Source organism: Anarrhichthys ocellatus, unplaced genomic scaffold, assembly GCF_004355925.1.
Source record: "Anarrhichthys ocellatus isolate YVR2014 unplaced genomic scaffold, GSC_Weel_1.0 scaffold5, whole genome shotgun sequence".
In the NCBI taxonomy this organism is placed as follows: domain Eukaryota; kingdom Metazoa; phylum Chordata; class Actinopteri; order Perciformes; family Anarhichadidae; genus Anarrhichthys; species Anarrhichthys ocellatus.
The window spans coordinates 9,888,070-9,906,694 of record NW_022280035.1 but is presented as its reverse complement, the minus strand read 5'-3'; the positions used below and the strand labels follow the sequence as shown (position 1 = coordinate 9,906,694).

The window sequence follows — 18,625 nt, the reverse complement described above, 5'->3', positions numbered from 1 at the left end:
TTCACCATTTATTTGTTTGTTTATCCGCGGTTGATGATTCATGTGTTGCAGGTCCTTTCCGTCCCTGTGACTCTCTGTTGGGCAGCTGGCTGGTTCGTGTGGGCTTGTGGTCCATCTCCTTAGTGTCTCTTCTGGGGAACTCCCTCCTGCTCCTCTCCCTCTTCGGCTCACCCGGCTACCTGTCACCGCTCCGCTTCACTGTGGCCTGCATGGGTGCTTCCAACCTGCTAACGGGCGTGTGCACGTGCACCCTGGCCCTCGTGGACGCTCTAACCTTGGGAGAGTTCGGTCACCACGGTGCCCGCTGGGAGGCGGGTCCTGGCTGTCAAGCCACGGGATGGGTCTGGGTGTTTGCGTCTGAAGCAAGCGTACTGCTGCTGACTCTGGCAGCTGTGCAGTGTGGCGTGAGCGTGACATGTGCCCGTGCCTTTGGGAAGTCCCCATCCCTTGGGAGTGTGCGTACATGTGCACTTGTCTGCCTAACTCTCTCCCTCACTCTTGCTTCTCTCCCACTGGTAGGAGTCGGGGAGTACGGGTCCTCACCTTTCTGCCTTCCCTCACCCCTGCCACCCCCATCCTCTCGACTACCATCCTCCCTTGGCTTTCCCTTGGCGCTTATTATGATGAACACCCTGTGCTTGCTTATAGTCACAGGCTCATACATTCGCCTTTACTGGGAGTTACTTAGGGGAGAGTGTGAGGGCTTGTGGGACTGTGCTATGATTAAACATGTTGCCTGGCTAATATTTACCAATGGCCTCCTCTATGTACCGGTAGCTTTTCTCTCCCTCTGCTCCCTGCTGGGTCTCCTATCTCTGGGCGAGGAAGTGCTAAAATCAGTTCTCCTGCTTCTCCAGCCCTTGCCTGCCTGCCTCAACCCCCTCCTCTTCCTACTTTTTACACGAGACCACACCCAGTTCTTCTTCTGGCCTCACCCCAAAGCACGTCCACAGCTACGCCGGGACCGCACACTGGACTCGCTGGTTTCTGTGGAGACAGAGAAAAGCTCCTGCTCCGATTCGTCGACACAAGTGTCACTTGCTGATGTCGACGCCCTTTACAGTGGCGGGTCCTCTCTCCAACCCCAACTGGATCCCATCAGGTTTTCCCACTGCTCCTCTACTTCCTCTGTTCCTCTCATCCCTTGCCAGATTCCCACAGCCAGAGATAGAGACAGGGTGACAGAAGGAGGGAGCCTGAACGACGAGGAATGTCTCAAGAGTTTAGATCAAGACGTGATTCATAACACTTGCTCCCTGTATCACTCAGCCATGAGTCCCTCTCTCCCCTCTCATCCATGAGCCTCCAAGCTAGCTGGGACACTATGGACACTAAAGGACCATCATCAAACAGCAAGACCCTCTCGGGGTTATCAATCCTCCAGAACCTCAGAATGAGTCCACACAGAGACTGTAGAGTACTCTAGAGAAGTCTATGAGAACACAACAAAGTGCCTCTGAAAATGGAGAGTGCAACTAAAAGCTCCCTTCAATGTAAAGACTATTAAAGGAAACACCCCACTACAACATGTCTGTTAAAATAAAGGACAATTTCAGACATTACCCAGTGGACTGTTTGAGTCATGGACTCGCATGACAAAAAGAAAGCTCAAACAAAAGCTGTAAACTACATGGAAAACCTAAGCATCTGACAAATCAATGGTTAAGCCAGGGGGAATTAAGGTAGAACCAGTAGAATTTTAAGTGTAAATGTTTTTTTTCTGAAATGTGATCATGAGACATGCAGCTTAGAGGTTACAGATTGTTTGGTTATATTTTAAGAGGGGTTATCTTATTATTTTTATAAATATAAGTTCTATGCCATTGCTAAGGTCTGTTTCAAAGAAAGGGAGTCATTATCGGACACACAAGGACATTTGTTTTTACCAGAGTAAGCTACCGTTTTTCATTCACGGAAATGTTATAGTCGGATATTTCTTTGCAATTGTGTAATAGCGGTTATGAGAATGTTATTCTTTGTGGCAGCAAAATGCAACAGATTCATACGGTTTGCATGATTTTTTTTTTTCTTAAATATGCAAATCTGCCCAAATACGAGGCATGCAGTTATACAGACTGAATGGGATGTAGCTATCTTTCCACAGACACTAGAGTAGGCTAGCAATATGTACATACAATGTAACTACCTCTGAACTAGCATGGTATTGACTCACTACAGCCTTATGATGTTTGTCTCCCTTTTTATATGATAAGCAGCAAATATATAATTTTATATATTAAGAAATAAATCCTTAGTTTGTAAAAATACAACTTGCTATTTAGGATGTACATACTTTGTATACAACTGGTATGCATATGTTTGAATAAATCTATTATCTTCATACTGTATATACCATCAACCACTTCACTTATGCTACTACTGTGAAACACAAATGCTCACAACACGAGAAGTCTGTAAAACATTAAATCAGTTCCATCAATTAGTGTTAAAATAAACTTTAATATCACGACACAAACATAAAAAAGTATACATATAAATATGTGGGTATTTCTGGATTAAGAAAAGTAATACATACATAGTGAAATCAAGTGTGTATTGGCACTGAATTAAAAGTTAAAAATCATACTCTTTCCAACCAGGTGTATAAGGAATGTTATGTCCGGAGAAGAGAGACCTGTGGCTCTTACAAGCGAGATGGAAGCTACACACAGCTCTTCTTTGGTGGCTCCACTGCCTCCTGGTGCGTCCCGAAAGCCTCTCTTTTGCGGGATGAAGCTTTCTGATCTGGAGTATTTTCTTTGTTGCCTTCCACGACTCCCTGAACAAAGACGATTCAAAAAAATATTTTAGACAATGACATCACATTGCCGATATATAGTCCCCCACATCCCCAAACTGAAAATGGTGAAATGTGGAGGTCGCATTTGAATATAAATCATCAAACAGTCTGCATCACTTTGTTGTAAGTCAATCTTACATTCTATTGAGGGACACCAGCACCACCTTGTGGGCAAAATATAACACGACATAGAACCAATGCCATGACGGACAGTACAGTACTGTGGAGGAAGTGACAATAATCATAACACCCACTAAGAAAAATGGAACCTACCCAAGGTCAGTACATAATGTAAATAAATCGTTGAAGAGGAAATCTGTTTTGATCATGTACAAGAGTAAATGCATTCCAACTGCTTCACCCATTAATCAGAAAGACTTACCATGTTCTTCTGAACAGCATGTTCTTGTGTCCACTTCCTGGCCTTCTCCGTGAACAGCTGTTTGTTGTATTTGAACTCTGATGACTGCATTCAAAAAAACGTGAGCGTCTCTTTAAATGTGTATACGGCAGAAATACGCAACAGATCACAATTCAAATGCGCTCTACTGCAATTTAAAAACTGCAAGAGGCTGTATTTTTGTGACAAGAAGTAAAGGTGTCTCAGACTGAAATCTAATCTGGTATTTAACAAAACCTCTGGCTTGTAATAAAAATGCATGCTGGAAAAAATATTCAATTCTTTTTCAGGTGCACATTTGAAGCATAGTGTTATTCAGTGCTCAGTTGCTCTAATGTACCAAAAAAACAGCTCTACTGTCACATATACATTTGTATTACAATATTCACAAAAACAAAAAACAAAAAACTTGAGTGTGATTGAGTTTCAACTCCTGCAGACAGCATGATAGCTGTGTATGCAACATTATGTGTGACTCACTATATCAGCCATGAGTGGGTCATCTGGATTGGGCTCAGTCATGAGGAGCTGAATGGAGCTGAGGACTGTGGAGATGTTTAGGGATGGCTTCCAGGCACCCTTAATAACAATTAAAAAAATAAAAATAAAAATCTGACCGTAGACAAACAAAACCAGATGGACGTGAATTTGAAACAGCTTTGTTTGTTGTTGTTGATAAATCCAACCTTTGGTGGGAGTTTGAGGGCATCATGGCAGATACGTCCTGAATTGTCGATGTTTGGGTGGTAGATGGGGGTCAAGAACCGCATTTTGGGCGGTTCAAATGGGTACCTAGAAGAGGAAAACGGCAGGTCAGTCCTACTAGACTGTGTTTATAACATGAAAATGGGAGAGAGAACATACAAACGTTAAAGCTTTGAGAAAATGTACCTCTCTGGGACATTAATCTCCAAGGAGAAGAGTCCACCTTCATATGGAGTCCCTGTTCCGCCCACTATCTCTGTAAGTCAAAAACATGATCAGGTGTAGCTAGAACACATATTGAGCTTGTCACATATGTGGTAAACTGTTGAGAACATATTCTGTGACTACTTACGTGCCCGGATGTCGTCTATCCGCTCCTCGGCCTGCCAGCATGTTATCCCTGGAGGTGGCTCGGTGCTCAGCATCTGAAGCTCACGCTTCAAACGGGAAGCCCTCTGCATTCTGGGAAAAATGGAGTGAATGAGTCTTGATTAATTATGCAACATAAACAAAGTAGTGATATCGGACCAACGTGTATCTATGTCAATAGTAACAAAGTAGCACATCACAGCGCCTAAAATAAAGGAATGTCTCTATTGTATCTCGTCCCATTTTCTTCTTTGGATACATGCAAGGCTTTTGAGATGACAATAAAGTGATTTCGTTTTTGCTGGTGTACCCTGAAACTTGTATTATGGCCAATGTTAGGCTATAGCGATATATATATATATATATATATATATATATATATATATATATATACGCGCGCGCGCACGCACGCACACACACACACACACACACACACACACACACACCAGTGATATGAACAACATACCACTCTGATTAAACGACATAAACCACTGATGTGAACCTTCTAGAGGTACCTGCCTGCAGGAAACGGTACATGCCGTTGGAAAAGTAGTGGTTTACCCCTCCAGGGATCGGTATATGCCGCTGTGAACACGGTCATACCATCGGCCACTTTTCCATCTCGGCGTCACTCATTTATGTGTTCGTTTTGACCAGACTAGCTTGTTGCTACGTCTGCTGACGTTAACGCACGACATCTTTGAGAAGCTAACAACCACACCGTAGTCAAAATAAGATGTTATTTACTCGATATTAACTCACAATCACTTACTTTTGCTTCGGTTTCAGCAGCTGTCGTTCACTTAACAGCCGCTGTTACAGCTCAACTACACTATTCACTTCAAAACACGGTGGGAGGACAGACGACGCGAGTCCGTTTTGGATTTCCCTCTTCTTCTTCCGTTTTCTTCGTCATCTTCTTCTTCGTGTATTGGTGGTTGGCAAACTAGCTTAGAGCTGCATTACCGCCAACAGCAGGACTGGAGTGTGGGACAAGGGCTCATGCAGGGAGAAATAAATAAGATAAAATTTGTTTTAGCTGTTTCTTTTAAAGACTTGATATCACAATAAATATTGCCTGCTGTTTCCCCTAAGGGACCTGACGATGAAAAGTCATGGTGTTCTTTCCCTCCTTATCGCTTAAAGAAAGGGACTTCTATTGATATTGTTTTTTTCTACAATTATGTACATAGTGTACATGTGCAGAGTTTGAATGTTTCTGTTTGGCTACAGTTTTTACATTTTCTTGCCTATTTAATATAATGTATGGTTCGGACCGTAAGCCTATTCTCAGATGATTGATGATGTTTTCTTCCCTTCGTTTCAAGCCCAGCACCAACATGTCTTTGTATATTATATAGATGTTCTCTGACTGTTTGTTTGGCCAGAATATCCACACATGCTTATTTTCCTCCACACCAACATGAGCAGGAACCCAAAGGAAGCAGGTGGCTTCCTTAATTTCCATCCTGTACATTATAAGGAATATTTCCTTTATAATATTAGTTCTCACTGATGATCTGCCAGATGTTGTGGTTTTTATTGTTGACAAACTGTGAATAGAAACAGAGTTTGAAAAAATGCTGATCCAAATAATTCTGGATTACACACAATACTGTAAATTGCTCTGACTCGTCCTTCAATTCCTGCTGTACATTAAGGTCTATATTTGGAAAGGGGAATAACCAGGGAGGAATTTAAGAAATTGTGCGGTAATTGACGTCATCCGATTTTCTGCCATTGCAACACCAATCCACCCAAAAGTTATGAAATTTGTCTCATTGTGTACCTGCAGTCTGTTCAAATGTTCTTGCCAGGATGTGTATCATTTTGTCCCTGGAGATTAACCCAGTATATACCAGCATTAACGTCACTGTTCTGATCCTCAAAGGAATATCTCCCATTTGGGAATTGCTGATTTTCTTCTTTTTTTGTTTAATGGCGACTGATATCCAAAATGTCCTTAGAAAAAAACAATTTATTTGTCTCTTCTTCTGTTTTTATCATGTATTTATTAATTACAAAACTTTACAACATTCCTATCTTTAAAAAGTACAACTTGACTCATAAATGTAACCATACAAAACCTACTAATCACAAAAGTGGGTAGACCGCACACAATCTCAAACTTACAGTTTGATTTCAATCTGATTTTGTGGCAGTAGCATAGATAGCCTGAATCGTAATGTGTTTGTGCTGTATGTCTTCCATTCTGACATCAGTGAAGTTAGTGTCTCTCAGAGCTGTCATGTAGGCCTCTGGGCGCCAGTTCTCCGCTGGCAACACTCGCTTTGCTGCGATAGCAGCAACACTTGACAGCCTCAACACGGTCACCATCACACCGCCTGGGTGAGTTCAGGAGAGAAAAAAATGACTATCGCACAGAGCAGCATTACTAAAAGACAGCAATTGCTCAGAAAGTCAAAGAGTATGAAATAATTCTGAGACAGGTTATATTTTGAATTTGTTGGTCTTACTGACAACATCGTGTCCTACCTGGTTTCATTACACGGTGTATCTCTGTGGCTCCCTTCCTGAGATCAGGCCAGAAGTAGTAGCAGTTACAATGAAAGACTTTATCCACAAGGCTGTCTGCCAGAGGCATTGCTGCTATATCACAGTGGTGTAAAGTCACTTTCCCACTGGCCACAAATTCCTTCAATCGCTCACTTGCCGTCTGTAAGAACAGAAAAAGAGAAATATTCTACTCTCCCAAAAGTTAGTCAAGTCTGCCCCCAGAAATAGGCTACAATACGGTCCCAGACTAGCGTCCTAGTTAAAGTTCTCCCAGCTTTTGTCTATGATTGTTGTGTTCCTTACAGAGAGGCGTACAGTATGTATGTGGCTATAGGCATGATAGAAGAGCTTGTTTATGCGTCTTGTGATTTGTTCTTTTAAGACATATACGTTTGTAACAATCGTCAAGCCATGCATGTGATAAATAAACTCTAATTTAAATACTTTATTCCACTCTGTCAGTATTCATACTTCACCTGATGCATGTATGCTGAGTAATCCACCCCTATAAGGTGGCCTGTGGGCTCTGTGAGCAGTTTGGCTGCCGACTGCAGACCCAGACCAGGGCCGTGACCCAGCTCCAGCACTGTGTCCCCAGGTTGGATCCCACACAGCTGCACAGCACTCTCTTCAAGAATGTGGTTGTATGCTTTGAGGTACCTACTGACCAGCCACCCTGCCACTGTACGTGTCGGGTGGCCCAACTGTTTCCCCAATATTTCAGCCCACATCACTGGAGAAATATGACAAAAAAGACAGCTTTATACAGATGGTTACAAACTATTTCAGAGATTAACAACCACAGAATACAATGCAAATCATTGTAACTTGCATAGCCAGTGACCCCATGTTTTACAAATCTAAAAGGCATTGGTTTTCTATTAGAGTAGGGATCATAAGGGTTAAAATGCATTCACATATTAGTATCACTGCTGCCATTGCTTGCACTGTTCGTGCTGAATACTGGTAGTTCTATTAGGGGGCCGGTAGTGGTGAGTGAGGAGTAAGCAGGCATCAATGGGAGTATAAAACAGGCAATAAAGGTGTTTTGGGAAAGTCACAGCAACCAGGAGAGGTCCTTGAGCATGCAGCCATAACTGGGCACCCAAATAATTATGCAGTTTGCAACAACAAAATGCAAGACTGGCCGTGGACAGACACAGAGGTGCACACTCCGTCACATACATGACTAAACACATTACCTCTCCCCAGGCGTACTCCAGAAAGAGCTAATGAAAAAACCCGCTTTACTACAGGCTATACTGACATTATTTCAAGGAACTTCCATGTTGTGTTGATATTGGCGGTCCCTGTGGACAAAAGCGGAAGTGATCAAGATCACCGCATTCCATAGAGAAAACTGTTAATTTCACTACAGGGTCTGACAGTCTGCCTCGAGCAGTCCTGGTTTCGGTTCTCCTGTGCCTCCATATGAAGGATAATAGTGAGATCATTGTTCCGCATGCATGGTCTTTATCTAAATGTAGATCGCTGATAATATCTGTATTTATTGACGGTTTTGAATACTTCTTCTACCGCTTACCTAGTCTGTCGCTCGGCGGTGTGCTCCTCCTGTCTATAATAAACTCAGTCGCTGTTGTCTTTGGGCTTCTTACTGGAAATCAGTAAGAGGAGGAGGAGCTCCGACAACTATTTCTGCTTTATGGGCGCACGTACGCGCTGCTCTGTCCTGTTTGTCATTAAGTTATGCACACTCAACTTGTTTTATAATCACTCCGAATACAGAACATTTTCATCGAGAGATTAAAATCCCGAAAGCTATTTTTTTCATACTTAATTTATATACGATGCAATGTATGCAACGCCCCAATAAATATCCTGCTGGATGTCACATCTGATCAAGTGCAGTCAAATGTTGTTGGAAATATCGTCCGCCAATGCTTCCTCCAATCAGCCTATTTTGCCCACACCCCCTGCAAGGATTATGTTTCTTTCATTTTCATTTCCCGGAAGGGTTGAATGTGAAAATAGTGGAGTTGTATTATTGTTAAGTTTCTTTCTTCCTTTAATATGGAGTTTGGGGAGGTTTGATATGGAGTGTATTTCATTTATTGGACGAGTTATAGGTCTGCTTTTAAGGAAATCATCCAATTCTTTTCGTTCAGTATAGTCGAACAGATAGAAGGGCATTTCCATGGAGAATATATCTCCGTCACGTTTGATCAAGGTAGGTTAAGGTCACAGTTGAGCAAATCGTTAAACAGTGTGTTGACTTTAAAAAGCAGGGAGCCTAACTACAATTGTTTTGGGCGATTTTTTGAGAGCTTTCAATTTCATTCTATGGCCGGCTGCTAAGGCTACTGAAAATTTAACCTTTAGGTAAAAGGGTTTTCAAATCCCTCTTCATTGCTGTTTCTGTACTGCCACTAATCAATTGCTGTATAATTGTACTTACATGTGTGTGGATGTTTTTCAGCAAGAAAACAGTCCTCCATCCATAATGCATGGAAGGCAAGTTAACATTCCTCTCAGTGTGCATCATTCCCCCTCTAACCAGCTCCCCTTGATCAGTCCTCCCACACAGGAAGACCTGTGGCATCTACCTGGACAACTGCGTGAGTCAAACTCTCTCTCTTACCTGGAAGATATACCACTCCATCAATATACCACTCCATGCAGCAAAGTAGACAAGCACAAGCGTCTCCTGTGTTTTAAAATGTTGTGCATCTGTTTTCTAGGTATAAACCCATCTCTGTGGGACAAGGAGGATGTTGGCCACTGGCTCCACTGGGCTCAGAGGGAGTATTCACTGCGCCGGCCTGAAAAGGGACGCTTTGAGATGAATGGGCGAGCTCTGTGCCTGCTCACCAAGGAAGATTTCAGACGCCGCTGCCCCAGCTCAGGTAGAAATTAGTGTGCATGTTCTGCAGAGTATGCTGACTGGTTTTAAGGCTGTGTTTTCATATGCACCCCCTTCTTTACTACAGGCGATGTTCTATATGAGATCCTACAGTGTGTAAAACAGCAAAGGAGGAGTGTTGTCCTTGACCTCCCAAATTCGTCTCCCTCCCTGGAAACTGGACCCATCCAGAACCCAGTCAGCTGCCAGATACCCCCTCAGAGTGTCCAAGAGCCTCAGCCTCCCACAGTCAATGAAGTCCAAGGTCAGCACTTCATTTTTAAACATACAGCCTCCAGAATCAGTTCTCGGAGTGAAAAAATGGCAGAAAATCTATATTTCTGCTTGCCAATGGGGCACAACAGAGACACTCAATAACTTACACGTGAGGCCGGCCCGGCTACGTTAACAAAGCAAAGAGAAGCTTGGATTACATTACATTACACAGAAGCAGAGCAACGGCAGGCTCTGCTCAGGTAGACGTTACTCCACCATATCTTTATATTGCAAAAAGTAGTTTGCAACTATATAAATGCTGTGAATTACAAATGTAGCACCTTTAAACATATAATATACAGGAAAGGTCTGGACAAGAATCGATTGACATCAAGGTCAGATTGTTATGCAGCCTACTGTATGCAGAGTACATGGCAGTGCAAAGAACACACATATACTGTATGCGGATCATACTCAGACTGATTGCTTGAGTTGATGGTGTAGCAAATACAACTTGTTTATCCTGGTTAGATTGTGGGCGCTACTTCCTGATCAACATGTGCAAACACATCATGCAGGAATCATGCTCTTTCGATGTTTCACTGTACTTGTAGGGACATCGCTCAGCTTCTTATTCACAAACTGGAAACCCTGACCAATGCATGCTCACCCTCAACCCATTTGACCAGCATGAAGGTTGATGGTTCATGCACTGGTGGGGGTAAAGAAGTAACCATTATGTAAAAGCCATGTAAAAGCCCTGTGTTTAAAAAAAAATATGATATAACAGTATAATGAATGATTCTTAATCTGAAAACAGCCAATTTCAGGGTGCTAAATTGTTGTCAGCAGCATTTTAATGTTAGTGATGTTGAGAAGTCTCACCACACTGTACGCTGTTACAGAAGGTCGTTTATTAAACTGCAGTGCATCATATATAATGTGCCTTGTTTTGCATGTAAAACGTTTGTTTGAAGCTGCATACATCAGATAAATGATGGGGACCAAAAAGCACCAAATTTGCACTAAATAGAAATCTAAAGTAGGAGCACCTCAAAACTGTGCATGAGTACAGGTCCTGAGTAAATTGACTTTGTTACTTGACACAATTGGTTCGGACATATTACCCCCCAGTAGAAGAGTACAAATGCACACAAGTTTGACTCTACCATAAAAAAGGTGCTTTCTATTGTAAGAAGGTTGTGTGCCGATGGGTGTGCTGTGGTTACTTGGAAACCAATGAATTTACAACTCCAAAAGTCCAAAACAATGACTTTGTGCTACATACTGTATGTAGTGAAGTTTGTGTTGTACATTGCCTTTGGTAAAGCCATTAGAGTAAAATGTTGAAACTCTTGTAAAAACTCTTTTGCTTTCAGTTTAGTTCTTTGTCACAGTGCCTCACATTCCTCTTTCACAGTTTCCCTCCATTTGACAACTGCAGTGTCGGCAGCTGTTGTAACTGTGACCAGTCAGTCGGAGTTCATGTCACCTCTCCGAGATTGTCCCTTGTTCTTTTGCTCTTACTCTGATCCACTCACACATTTTAGTGGGAATCACAAACAACAATATCAGAAACACAGCATCCTGCAGTTGTAACTATTTGCTGTGATGTCTGACTTTGAGTCCCTCTCTCTTTGTTTCTCTGTATCTTTCCTTCTCTCTCTATTAGATGGGTCCGCAGCTGTCTCTCCATTGCCCCACAACCAAGTTCAGTGTCTTCCCCAAACAGAGAGTGTAATCCAGCAGCCGCTCAACCTGTCCAGTCGAGAGAAGCCAAGGAGCCTACTGCACAAAGCCAACGGCCGTATCCCAGGTAACTTAACTTATTTACAGTTGTACCGCAGTTTTCACCTGGAAAATATACATAAACATAATGTATATTGTTCTTGAAGAGGTGCACAGCTATGTTAAAAGTTGCAAAATCTTTTTTTTAAAACTCCAATAAGCAAGTTTGACCACTAGGTGGCAGAGAAACTCCTCGACACAAGAGTGACTATGGATACATGCATGAACATATGAACAAGGCTTTGGAGTTGTATTTGAAGTTAATCCTTTATATTATGGCTGCTTAATATAACTTTAAATACCAATGATTGATGATAGTACTACTAGTTTTTGCAACATGTGTCTAATTTCTGTTTTAATCATGGCCAGAGTGTAGACTGCTGTGGGACTATGTGTATCAGCTTCTGTGTGATGACCGTTACAAAGAATACATCCGATGGGAAGACCAGGACAACCTGGTGTTCAGGGTGGTGGACCCCAACGGGCTGGCGCGTCTCTGGGGAAACCACAAGGTGAGCCCCAAGGCCTGTGTGGTACATCTTACAGGGAAAATGAACTCAGAGGTGCAGACGCAAAACAGCAAAAACAGGACATGTTAGCAGAGTAAATGTTGCAACACAGGCCTTTGATGATCTTTTTTTACAGAACCGAGACAATATGACCTATGAGAAAATGTCCCGGGCTTTGCGACACTACTACAAGCTCAACATCATCAAAAAGGAGCGAGGACAAAAACTCCTCTTCAGGTCTCTGTCTCTTTGTCCTTGTGTCATTCTCCCCCTGGCTTTTCCCCACAACAACACATTCATTTATTGTCATTGCCATCTTCTCTGCCTCCCCTCAGGTTTCTGAAACTCCCAAAGGATACCAAGAAACCACAGGCTGACGCCGCCGAGTCTTCGGAACACTCTCTACCTCAGGACGGGGACTTTTCACACAGCAGTCCTACACATGAGTTCAGTGAGGACCATTTTGAGGTTTCCCCTCATCATGCTTCGCCACAGCATCCACCATAGAAAACAAAAGTATCTATTAGATGTCCTAAATACATGTAGAATACAACAACACAAATGATTACAGAATAGAATGGAGATATGTGTTCAGAAAATTACCCATGCATGTACAGGTTTAACAAAATGCATTGTTGAGTGTATTTTTTAAGGAATAATTGCACTTTGATATTCCATCCATCCATTTTCCTCCGCATATCCGGGGTCGGGTCACGGTGGCAACAGGCCAAGCAGGCTGACCCAGACTTCCCTCTCACCGGCAACATATTCCAGCTCATTCTGGGGGATCCCGAGGCTTTCCCAGGCCAGCTGGGAGATGTAATCTCTCCAGCGTGTTCTGGGTCTTCCCCGGGGTCTCTTCCCAGTTGGACGTGCCTGGAAAACCTCCAGTGGGAGGCGTCCAGGAGGCATCCTAATTAGATGCCCGAGCCACCTCAGCTGACTCCTTTCGACGTGAAGGAGTAGCGGCTCGACTCCAAGCTCCCTCCTGATGACCGAGCTCCTTACCCTATCTCTAAGGCTGAGCCCGGCCACCCTACGGAGGAAGCTCATTCAGCTTCATGTTGCTGTGAATCAGTGTATGTACCACTGAGATCAGAACGATCACTAACAGTCCAGGAAAATTGTGAAAGAAATCGCATCAATATTAAAACAGCCAAATGAACTTCATAATTTAAATTGCTCAGGCTTGCTCAACATAATCACAATACAAAAAATGCTCTTGTTTTCATGTACTATATCACTATATATTGTTACAGTAAATAGGGTGAAACAGGGTGGAGTGATTTTTTGCATTCAAATTGATTGTGTTGTGGGTTAAATGACACTTTGTACAGTGTGGTATAGCCGATAGGTTAATTGCTAATGTTTTTACAGCTTACAATACATGTAATTAGTATCGCATATTTTGTATGCCCTGGGGCACGTACTAAATCATGTAAAAAAAAAATCAATAAAACATTGAAGATAACTGTTTATCATTAATTTGATGCACCCTGTTGTTACTGTTTCTTTAAGTCAGTGTTATGAGACATCCTTTCTGAGTGAGAATTGTTGCCAGTGTTGTGGTCAAACAAGCTTATTTGGAGATGAAGTGTTTTGGTGGTGTCACAAACCGGGCCGCACGGCCATGACAAAAGAGTGAGATACACAGCCAAGCAAATTAACAAATTATTTATTAACTTAAGGCAACATAAGAGGCATGCTTAAACTAACAGTGGCGTGTGGAATCAGTAATTTCAGCAGTGTAGGTGAGTGAATGGTTGTGTAGTGTAGAAACAAATCATAATCTCAACCAAAAACCAAAGGGGTGTCTCAGGAAGGAGAGAGGGAACAACTGAGATTAAAGAGGGTTTTCAAAAGAGTGACTGGCACACAGGGCCCATGTGTTACCTGTGTTTCCACTCTGCTGATGACCCTCTGCCACGCCCACCTCCAATACCTGCAAGGACAGCAGCCACACAAACCGAGTAACAGGCAGACAGGGCAGTCACAGTGGTTTGAGTTCTCCAACAGTTGTCCTATTGAAAACACATTCATGTAAAATCCTACGTTTTCCTTTCTGTCTGTGCTAAAATAACAAAAGAAGGGGCCTTGTCAAATATGTTAATGAAGTAGTATCCAATAGAAACCAGCCAATGTCTTAGCTTTGTGGACTTAATACGGAGAAGAAGTCATAAGAGCGTCATATGTTTTATGAATCACATGGGCCTGACTAATATAGTATGTCCAATTGAGATTGCTATAAAAACACTGATTGTGAAACCATCACCCACTTTCCTCTGGATAACTCATCTGAGCCTGTTTTAACTCTGTCTGCTTTCAAGAAACAGGACTTTTTGCCACAGATTTAATGTGTTGCATCAGCTACGACTTTAAACTTTTAAATTGACAATTAATATCCTTTAGAAAATGGCGCCAGGAGTTTCCAGTTGTCATTATCGTGAAGTTCCTCCTTCCATCTCCTTTTCTGGATCTGGTTTCCTGGCCACCTACCAGTTAGGGGTTGCCCAGTGCTTCCTAACGTATACACCGTGGATACTGAGCGCAGCACCTTGTGTCCTGGGTGCATCTGCAGGGTCTCTGGTAGCAGCTGCGGTGGTCTGTGGAATGAGCATGAGTAAGTGACTTTATCTTTCTTCTATATCTACTTCTGTTGAATGTAATCACAGTTTCTGACTCAACGTCTTCTATTTTACAGTTAATATTCGGGATGAGATGCTGTATTTTGCCAAACAGATGAAGGCTTTTACATTTGGACCGTTTAACCCCTCGATCAATGTTTTCCACTGGTTAGAGCGTATTTTATACAAATATCTTCCCTCTGATGCACACCAACTGGCCAGTGGACGTCTTTCTGTGTCTATGACACGCCTGAGTGATGGCAAGCATATTGTGACGTCTGAGTTCCAGTCCAAAGAGGATGTAGTGCAGGCAAGTTGACACTACAGATTCACACCCTAATTATTTTTAAGAAACCTGAGCAGGTTATAAGCAAAAAAAAAAACAGAAAAACCCTTAAAAAGTTTTTAAGAATACTTTCCAGAATAAATTCCATTTCTATTCCTATGTTTTCCTTAGGCGTTACTATGCAGCTGCTTTGTGCCTGTGTACTGTGGTATGCTGCCTCCATCCTTCAAAGGCGAAGTGAGTTTTTGATCGCCTTTTCACTAACTCACTTCGAGCCCATGGGTCTGATCTGTATCATAATGTATGTGATCTTATCTCACAGTATTACGTGGACGGGGGTTTCAGCAAAATGCAGCCAATGTACCCTGTACCCTACAGTCAGACGTTGACGGTGTCTCCATTCTCTGGAGAGATAGACATCTGTCCCTCCGACACACCGTGCATGTTTGACATGGTGGTGAGTGGCAGCACCTTGAAGGGCAACAAGGCTAACAGCATCAGGGTCCTTAACGCTCTCTACCCCATGGCTTTAGAGGTTAGACCCATTCCTCAACATGTTTCAAAATGAGGACCGAGAAATGTGTTTGTGTTTTATAACAATTTTGACTCGTTGAACACTATTCAGGAAATCAGATTTTGTTTTTCCTTTAGGAGATGATCTCATAGTTTTTGTGCTACATAATGACACTATATATTAACGCAGAAATATATCTATACGTATATCAACCTAAATGATCCAGTGAATTCTGTATCTGAAAAATCATAAGAGGGATGACCTTTTCCTACACATATGTTGATAAATCCTTGTGAATTAAGAGCACGTGTCCTACAATAACACTGTGAAGGATAGTTTTGTAACACTTTTATTTGTGCCCTTTAGACTCTGGAACAAGCCTACCACAACGGATACAAGGATGCTATTCATTTCCTTCAGTGCAACAGTGAGTCAACAGGGCAAAGCCCTGCGTAATTGGGCTGAAGATACTGTAGCTGTTAGAAAGCCCACTTGGATAATAAGCCTGTCTACTGCATTATAAGTTTTGTTTGCATCGTTTTGATAGTAACTTACTTTGCCTCACCTAAGTGATGTCATCAGAGCGGCCATGTTCGGGACATATGCATGCAGATCTCATCTCTTTCATAGATAGGCTACTGTACAGTTTTGTTACGTGCAAACTGTATCTGACCAACGTTCTTTATTCCTCTCCACGTCTTTCCCTTGTTTGCAGATGTTGTCTCATATTTGATGATACACAAAGAGCCCCAAGGGCCCCTTAACTGTAACCAAATATGCATGAATCTGGAGACTGCCATGGAGGAGAAGGAGGAGGAGATGAAGGTGGAAAAGGAGGCCACTGCACTGACGTCTTTCATAACCAATAGACATATGCAGCGGGACAGCCCTACTGAGGAGGACGGAAATCTACCAATTAAAGAACCTCTTCTCCATTTTGACATGGTAAAGAATGGTATGGCTAACACACACACACACACACACACACACACACACACACACTACAACCTGCTCTGATTTGTTGTTCAGATAAAAAAAAATAAACAAATTCAAATTAGAATGGGTCTGCACTTTGTCAGAATATGTATGTAAATAAAGATTTAGCAATCCACTAAAGAAATAAATTAAAAATAGCGGGCACTTCATTTCAGAATTACGGCATGAGAAAGACATTCAGTTTGTTACACTAAGCCTTTGTGAACATCTGTGTTTCAGTTCTGCTGCCCAACGCGGTGACCTATCTGAGCATGTTTGGACTCCCTGCAAGAATCTTGTCCCACCTGCTCTTACTTCTGCTGCCATTTTACGCACTACTCCAAAGTAGGCACAGGTAATAAATACACTGAACACTACAGTAGCCTACATAACATACATAACAAAAATACAACTAACAGTGAGGACAATCAGGTTGTGTGTTCAGAAACTCATGTCTTCTTGTGCTTGTAACCAGAAATGCAACGGGAACAGACATTCTTTTTTCTCAGATATAAAGGTTCAGTTTAACATTTTGGGAATTATGCGTTTTTGCTTTTTAGGCAAGAGTTAGAAGAGAAGATTGTTACCACTCACATAATTGTCTGGTAAACATGGTGCCGATTAGCTGAGTTTTTTGATCTTCAGACAGACAGGCTAGCTATTCCCCCCTGTCTCCAGTCTTTTATTTTTCATACATTTACACAGACTAATCCATACCAATTGAACCCACATCATATTAACCCTGGCAAGTCTATTACCTTTGCATTGTTTAGGTCATGGTTATTTACCCAATATTTAATGGCAGAGATCCATCTAACCCTAACAATTATAGGTCAATATCTACACTGCGTTTTAGCTCAAATTTGAAAGGGCTTATGACTAATCAAAGGAGTTTCTATCAAGACAAGGCATTCTCAATGACTAACAGTATAGTTTTGGAAAAAAAACCTGTCATGGCTAATCTGACTAGGTACAGTATTTCAGTGAGTCCTTTCTCTCTCTCCCCCAGACTGGAGTTGTGGTTCAGCCAGGTGTCTGAGTTTGGGTTCTGGGCTTGGCAAGGCCTAAGACATTTTACATTCTTCTTTTTCAACACATGTGTCTGTACCCTCAAGAAGAACATACAAGACCGGTAATACTGCTTCTTAGTTGAATCATTAGTCTGGATATTATGTCTGATGCTTTCTGAATTACACCTTACTTATTTTACTAGAGCTTTTTGAGGTCAGTTGTTGCCTATACTGATATTTTCTTTATAACATCTCGTGACCTGACTTGATTTGATGAAACTTGACTGGATTCCTCTCGTTTTAGGGTGATGCTCACCATCCTGCTGTTGCAGTGGCTGAATACAACACAATTTCAGGCTCCATAGAGGGACGCTACTCCTCAATATAACTTTCTTTCTTCTGCCCATTGAGAAGATGTCGTTCCCCATCACAGCATAAAAAGAAACTAAAATGATTTTATATGTAGCGAGAGCTGCTAACTTCATATTTTTAGCTTACCGAGCAGAAATGTAAACACTGTATTCTTTGTGAAGCTGGTCAAATGTATTTTGTAAAGTTAAGCTGTTTTAAATGTGCATGTTGCCATTAAAGACAACAATTACAGTTGTGTGAAAAAGTGTTTGCCCCCTTCCTGATTTCTTATTTTTTTGCATGTTTGTCACAATTAAATGTTTCAGATCATCAAACAAATTTAAATATTAGACAAAGATAACACAAGTAAACACAAAATGCAGTTTTTAAATGAAGGTTTTTATTATTAAGGGGGAAAAAAAATCCAAACCTACATGGCCCTGTGTGAAAAAGTGATTGCCCCCCCCTGTTAAAACATAAATTAACTGTGGTTTATCACATCTTTGGAAAGCTGAGTTCAATTTCTCTAGCCACACCCAGGCCTGATTACTGCCACACCTGTTCTCAATCAAGAAATCACTTAAATAGGACCTGCCTGACAAAGTGAGGTAGACCAAAAGATCCTCAAAAGCTAGACATCATGCTGGATCCAAAGAAATTCAGGAACAAATGAGAAACAAAGTAATTGAGATCTATCAGTC

At 41.9% G+C, this 18,625-nt stretch overlaps 6 protein-coding genes across 14 annotated transcripts in view; 4 read left to right on the top strand and 2 right to left on the bottom strand.

Annotated features, from left to right (window-relative positions):
* lgr6 (leucine-rich repeat containing G protein-coupled receptor 6) overlaps window positions 1–3,044 on the top strand; it is a 40,998-nt gene extending 37,954 nt beyond the window's left edge. Inside the window, exon 18 of the mRNA XM_031844450.1 lies at window positions 52–3,044. Within this exon, the coding sequence (XP_031700310.1) occupies window positions 52–1,301 (1,250 nt within the window). The 3' untranslated portion in view covers window positions 1,302–3,044. The remainder of the gene's footprint in view (window positions 1–51) is intronic.
* ube2t (ubiquitin-conjugating enzyme E2T (putative)) lies at window positions 919–5,190 on the bottom strand. Of its 2 annotated transcripts, none has more exons than XM_031844521.1 (7): window positions 5,037–5,190; window positions 4,258–4,367; window positions 4,092–4,161; window positions 3,887–3,992; window positions 3,681–3,779; window positions 3,183–3,266; window positions 919–2,779 (listed from the first exon to the last, which is right to left on the bottom strand). In XM_031844521.1, the coding sequence occupies exons 2-7, from the start codon at window positions 4,364–4,366 to the stop codon at window positions 2,663–2,665; spliced, it is 585 nt and encodes a 194-aa protein (XP_031700381.1). In that variant the 5' UTR covers window position 4,367; window positions 5,037–5,190; the 3' UTR covers window positions 919–2,662. The 2 variants fall into 2 exon arrangements, with proteins under 2 accessions (XP_031700381.1, XP_031700380.1); XM_031844520.1 differs by having other exon boundaries at window positions 5,047–5,190.
* Window positions 5,191–5,682: 492 nt separating this feature from the next.
* On the bottom strand, window positions 5,683–8,677 carry LOC116381946 (uncharacterized methyltransferase YdaC). 6 transcript variants are annotated; one of them, XM_031844515.1, is made up of 5 exons: window positions 8,335–8,568; window positions 8,059–8,101; window positions 7,268–7,524; window positions 6,771–6,951; window positions 5,683–6,619 (listed from the first exon to the last, which is right to left on the bottom strand). In XM_031844515.1, the coding sequence occupies exons 3-5, from the start codon at window positions 7,520–7,522 to the stop codon at window positions 6,417–6,419; spliced, it is 639 nt and encodes a 212-aa protein (XP_031700375.1). In that variant the 5' UTR covers window positions 7,523–7,524; window positions 8,059–8,101; window positions 8,335–8,568; the 3' UTR covers window positions 5,683–6,416. The 6 variants fall into 6 exon arrangements, with proteins under 6 accessions (XP_031700375.1, XP_031700370.1, XP_031700372.1 ...); XM_031844510.1 differs by lacking the exons at window positions 8,059–8,101; window positions 8,335–8,568 and adding an exon at window positions 8,586–8,677; XM_031844512.1 differs by having other exon boundaries at window positions 7,994–8,568.
* An 86-nt stretch (window positions 8,678–8,763) lies between these two features.
* On the top strand, window positions 8,764–12,905 carry etv7 (ETS variant transcription factor 7). 3 transcript variants are annotated; one of them, XM_031844477.1, is made up of 8 exons: window positions 8,764–8,979; window positions 9,310–9,367; window positions 9,491–9,655; window positions 9,740–9,916; window positions 11,540–11,683; window positions 12,025–12,218; window positions 12,301–12,401; window positions 12,500–12,905. In XM_031844477.1, the coding sequence occupies exons 1-8, from the start codon at window positions 8,947–8,949 to the stop codon at window positions 12,669–12,671; spliced, it is 1,044 nt and encodes a 347-aa protein (XP_031700337.1). In that variant the 5' UTR covers window positions 8,764–8,946; the 3' UTR covers window positions 12,672–12,905. The 3 variants fall into 3 exon arrangements, with proteins under 3 accessions (XP_031700337.1, XP_031700336.1, XP_031700335.1); XM_031844476.1 differs by having other exon boundaries at window positions 9,229–9,367; window positions 12,025–12,167; XM_031844475.1 differs by having other exon boundaries at window positions 9,229–9,367.
* Window positions 12,906–14,460: 1,555 nt separating this feature from the next.
* LOC116382628 (patatin-like phospholipase domain-containing protein 2) lies at window positions 14,461–15,597 on the top strand (the record flags this gene model as incomplete). The annotated part of the gene is made up of 4 exons (XM_031845837.1): window positions 14,461–14,784; window positions 14,866–15,098; window positions 15,246–15,311; window positions 15,397–15,597. Coding segments are annotated over exons 1-4 (708 nt in total), but the record flags the coding sequence as incomplete, so codon positions are not given.
* LOC116381948 (uncharacterized) lies at window positions 15,552–17,967 on the top strand. Its single transcript, XM_031844518.1, has 6 exons — window positions 15,552–15,609; window positions 15,955–16,015; window positions 16,304–16,543; window positions 16,804–16,918; window positions 17,573–17,695; window positions 17,878–17,967. Exons 1-6 carry the CDS (start codon window positions 15,598–15,600, stop codon window positions 17,936–17,938), a joined length of 612 nt encoding a protein of 203 aa, XP_031700378.1. The 5' UTR covers window positions 15,552–15,597; the 3' UTR covers window positions 17,939–17,967.
* The last annotated feature ends 658 nt before the right edge of the window (window positions 17,968–18,625 follow it).

What these genes read in the sequence shown, in the direction of transcription:
- ube2t (XM_031844521.1), bottom strand. Translation starts at nt 4,366, where the DNA reads ATGCAGAGGGCTTCCCGTTTGAAGCGTGAGCTTCAGATGCTGAGCACC. An exon ending in ACCCACTCATGGCTGATATA is followed by an intron (nt 3,267 to 3,680) that starts GTGAGTCACACA and finishes TTTTGAATGCAG; the next exon opens with TCATCAGAGTTCAAATACAA. An exon ending in ATGCTGTTCAGAAGAACATG is followed by an intron (nt 2,780 to 3,182) that starts GTAAGTCTTTCT and finishes GTCTTTGTTCAG; the next exon opens with GGAGTCGTGGAAGGCAACAA.
- LOC116381946 (XM_031844510.1), bottom strand. An exon ending in ACTCAGCATACATGCATCAG is followed by an intron (nt 6,952 to 7,267) that starts GTGAAGTATGAA and finishes CTGTTCTTACAG; the next exon opens with ACGGCAAGTGAGCGATTGAA. An exon ending in ACACCGTGTAATGAAACCAG is followed by an intron (nt 6,620 to 6,770) that starts GTAGGACACGAT and finishes GAACTCACCCAG; the next exon opens with GCGGTGTGATGGTGACCGTG.
- etv7 (XM_031844475.1), top strand. Translation starts at nt 8,947, where the DNA reads ATGGAGAATATATCTCCGTCACGTTTGATCAAG. An exon ending in ACGCCGCTGCCCCAGCTCAG is followed by an intron (nt 9,656 to 9,739) that starts GTAGAAATTAGT and finishes TCTTTACTACAG; the next exon opens with GCGATGTTCTATATGAGATC. An exon ending in GGACAAAAACTCCTCTTCAG is followed by an intron (nt 12,402 to 12,499) that starts GTCTCTGTCTCT and finishes GCCTCCCCTCAG; the next exon opens with GTTTCTGAAACTCCCAAAGG.
- LOC116381948 (XM_031844518.1), top strand. An exon ending in TCATTTCCTTCAGTGCAACA is followed by an intron (nt 16,016 to 16,303) that starts GTGAGTCAACAG and finishes CCTTGTTTGCAG; the next exon opens with ATGTTGTCTCATATTTGATG. An exon ending in TTTTGACATGGTAAAGAATG is followed by an intron (nt 16,544 to 16,803) that starts GTATGGCTAACA and finishes TCTGTGTTTCAG; the next exon opens with TTCTGCTGCCCAACGCGGTG.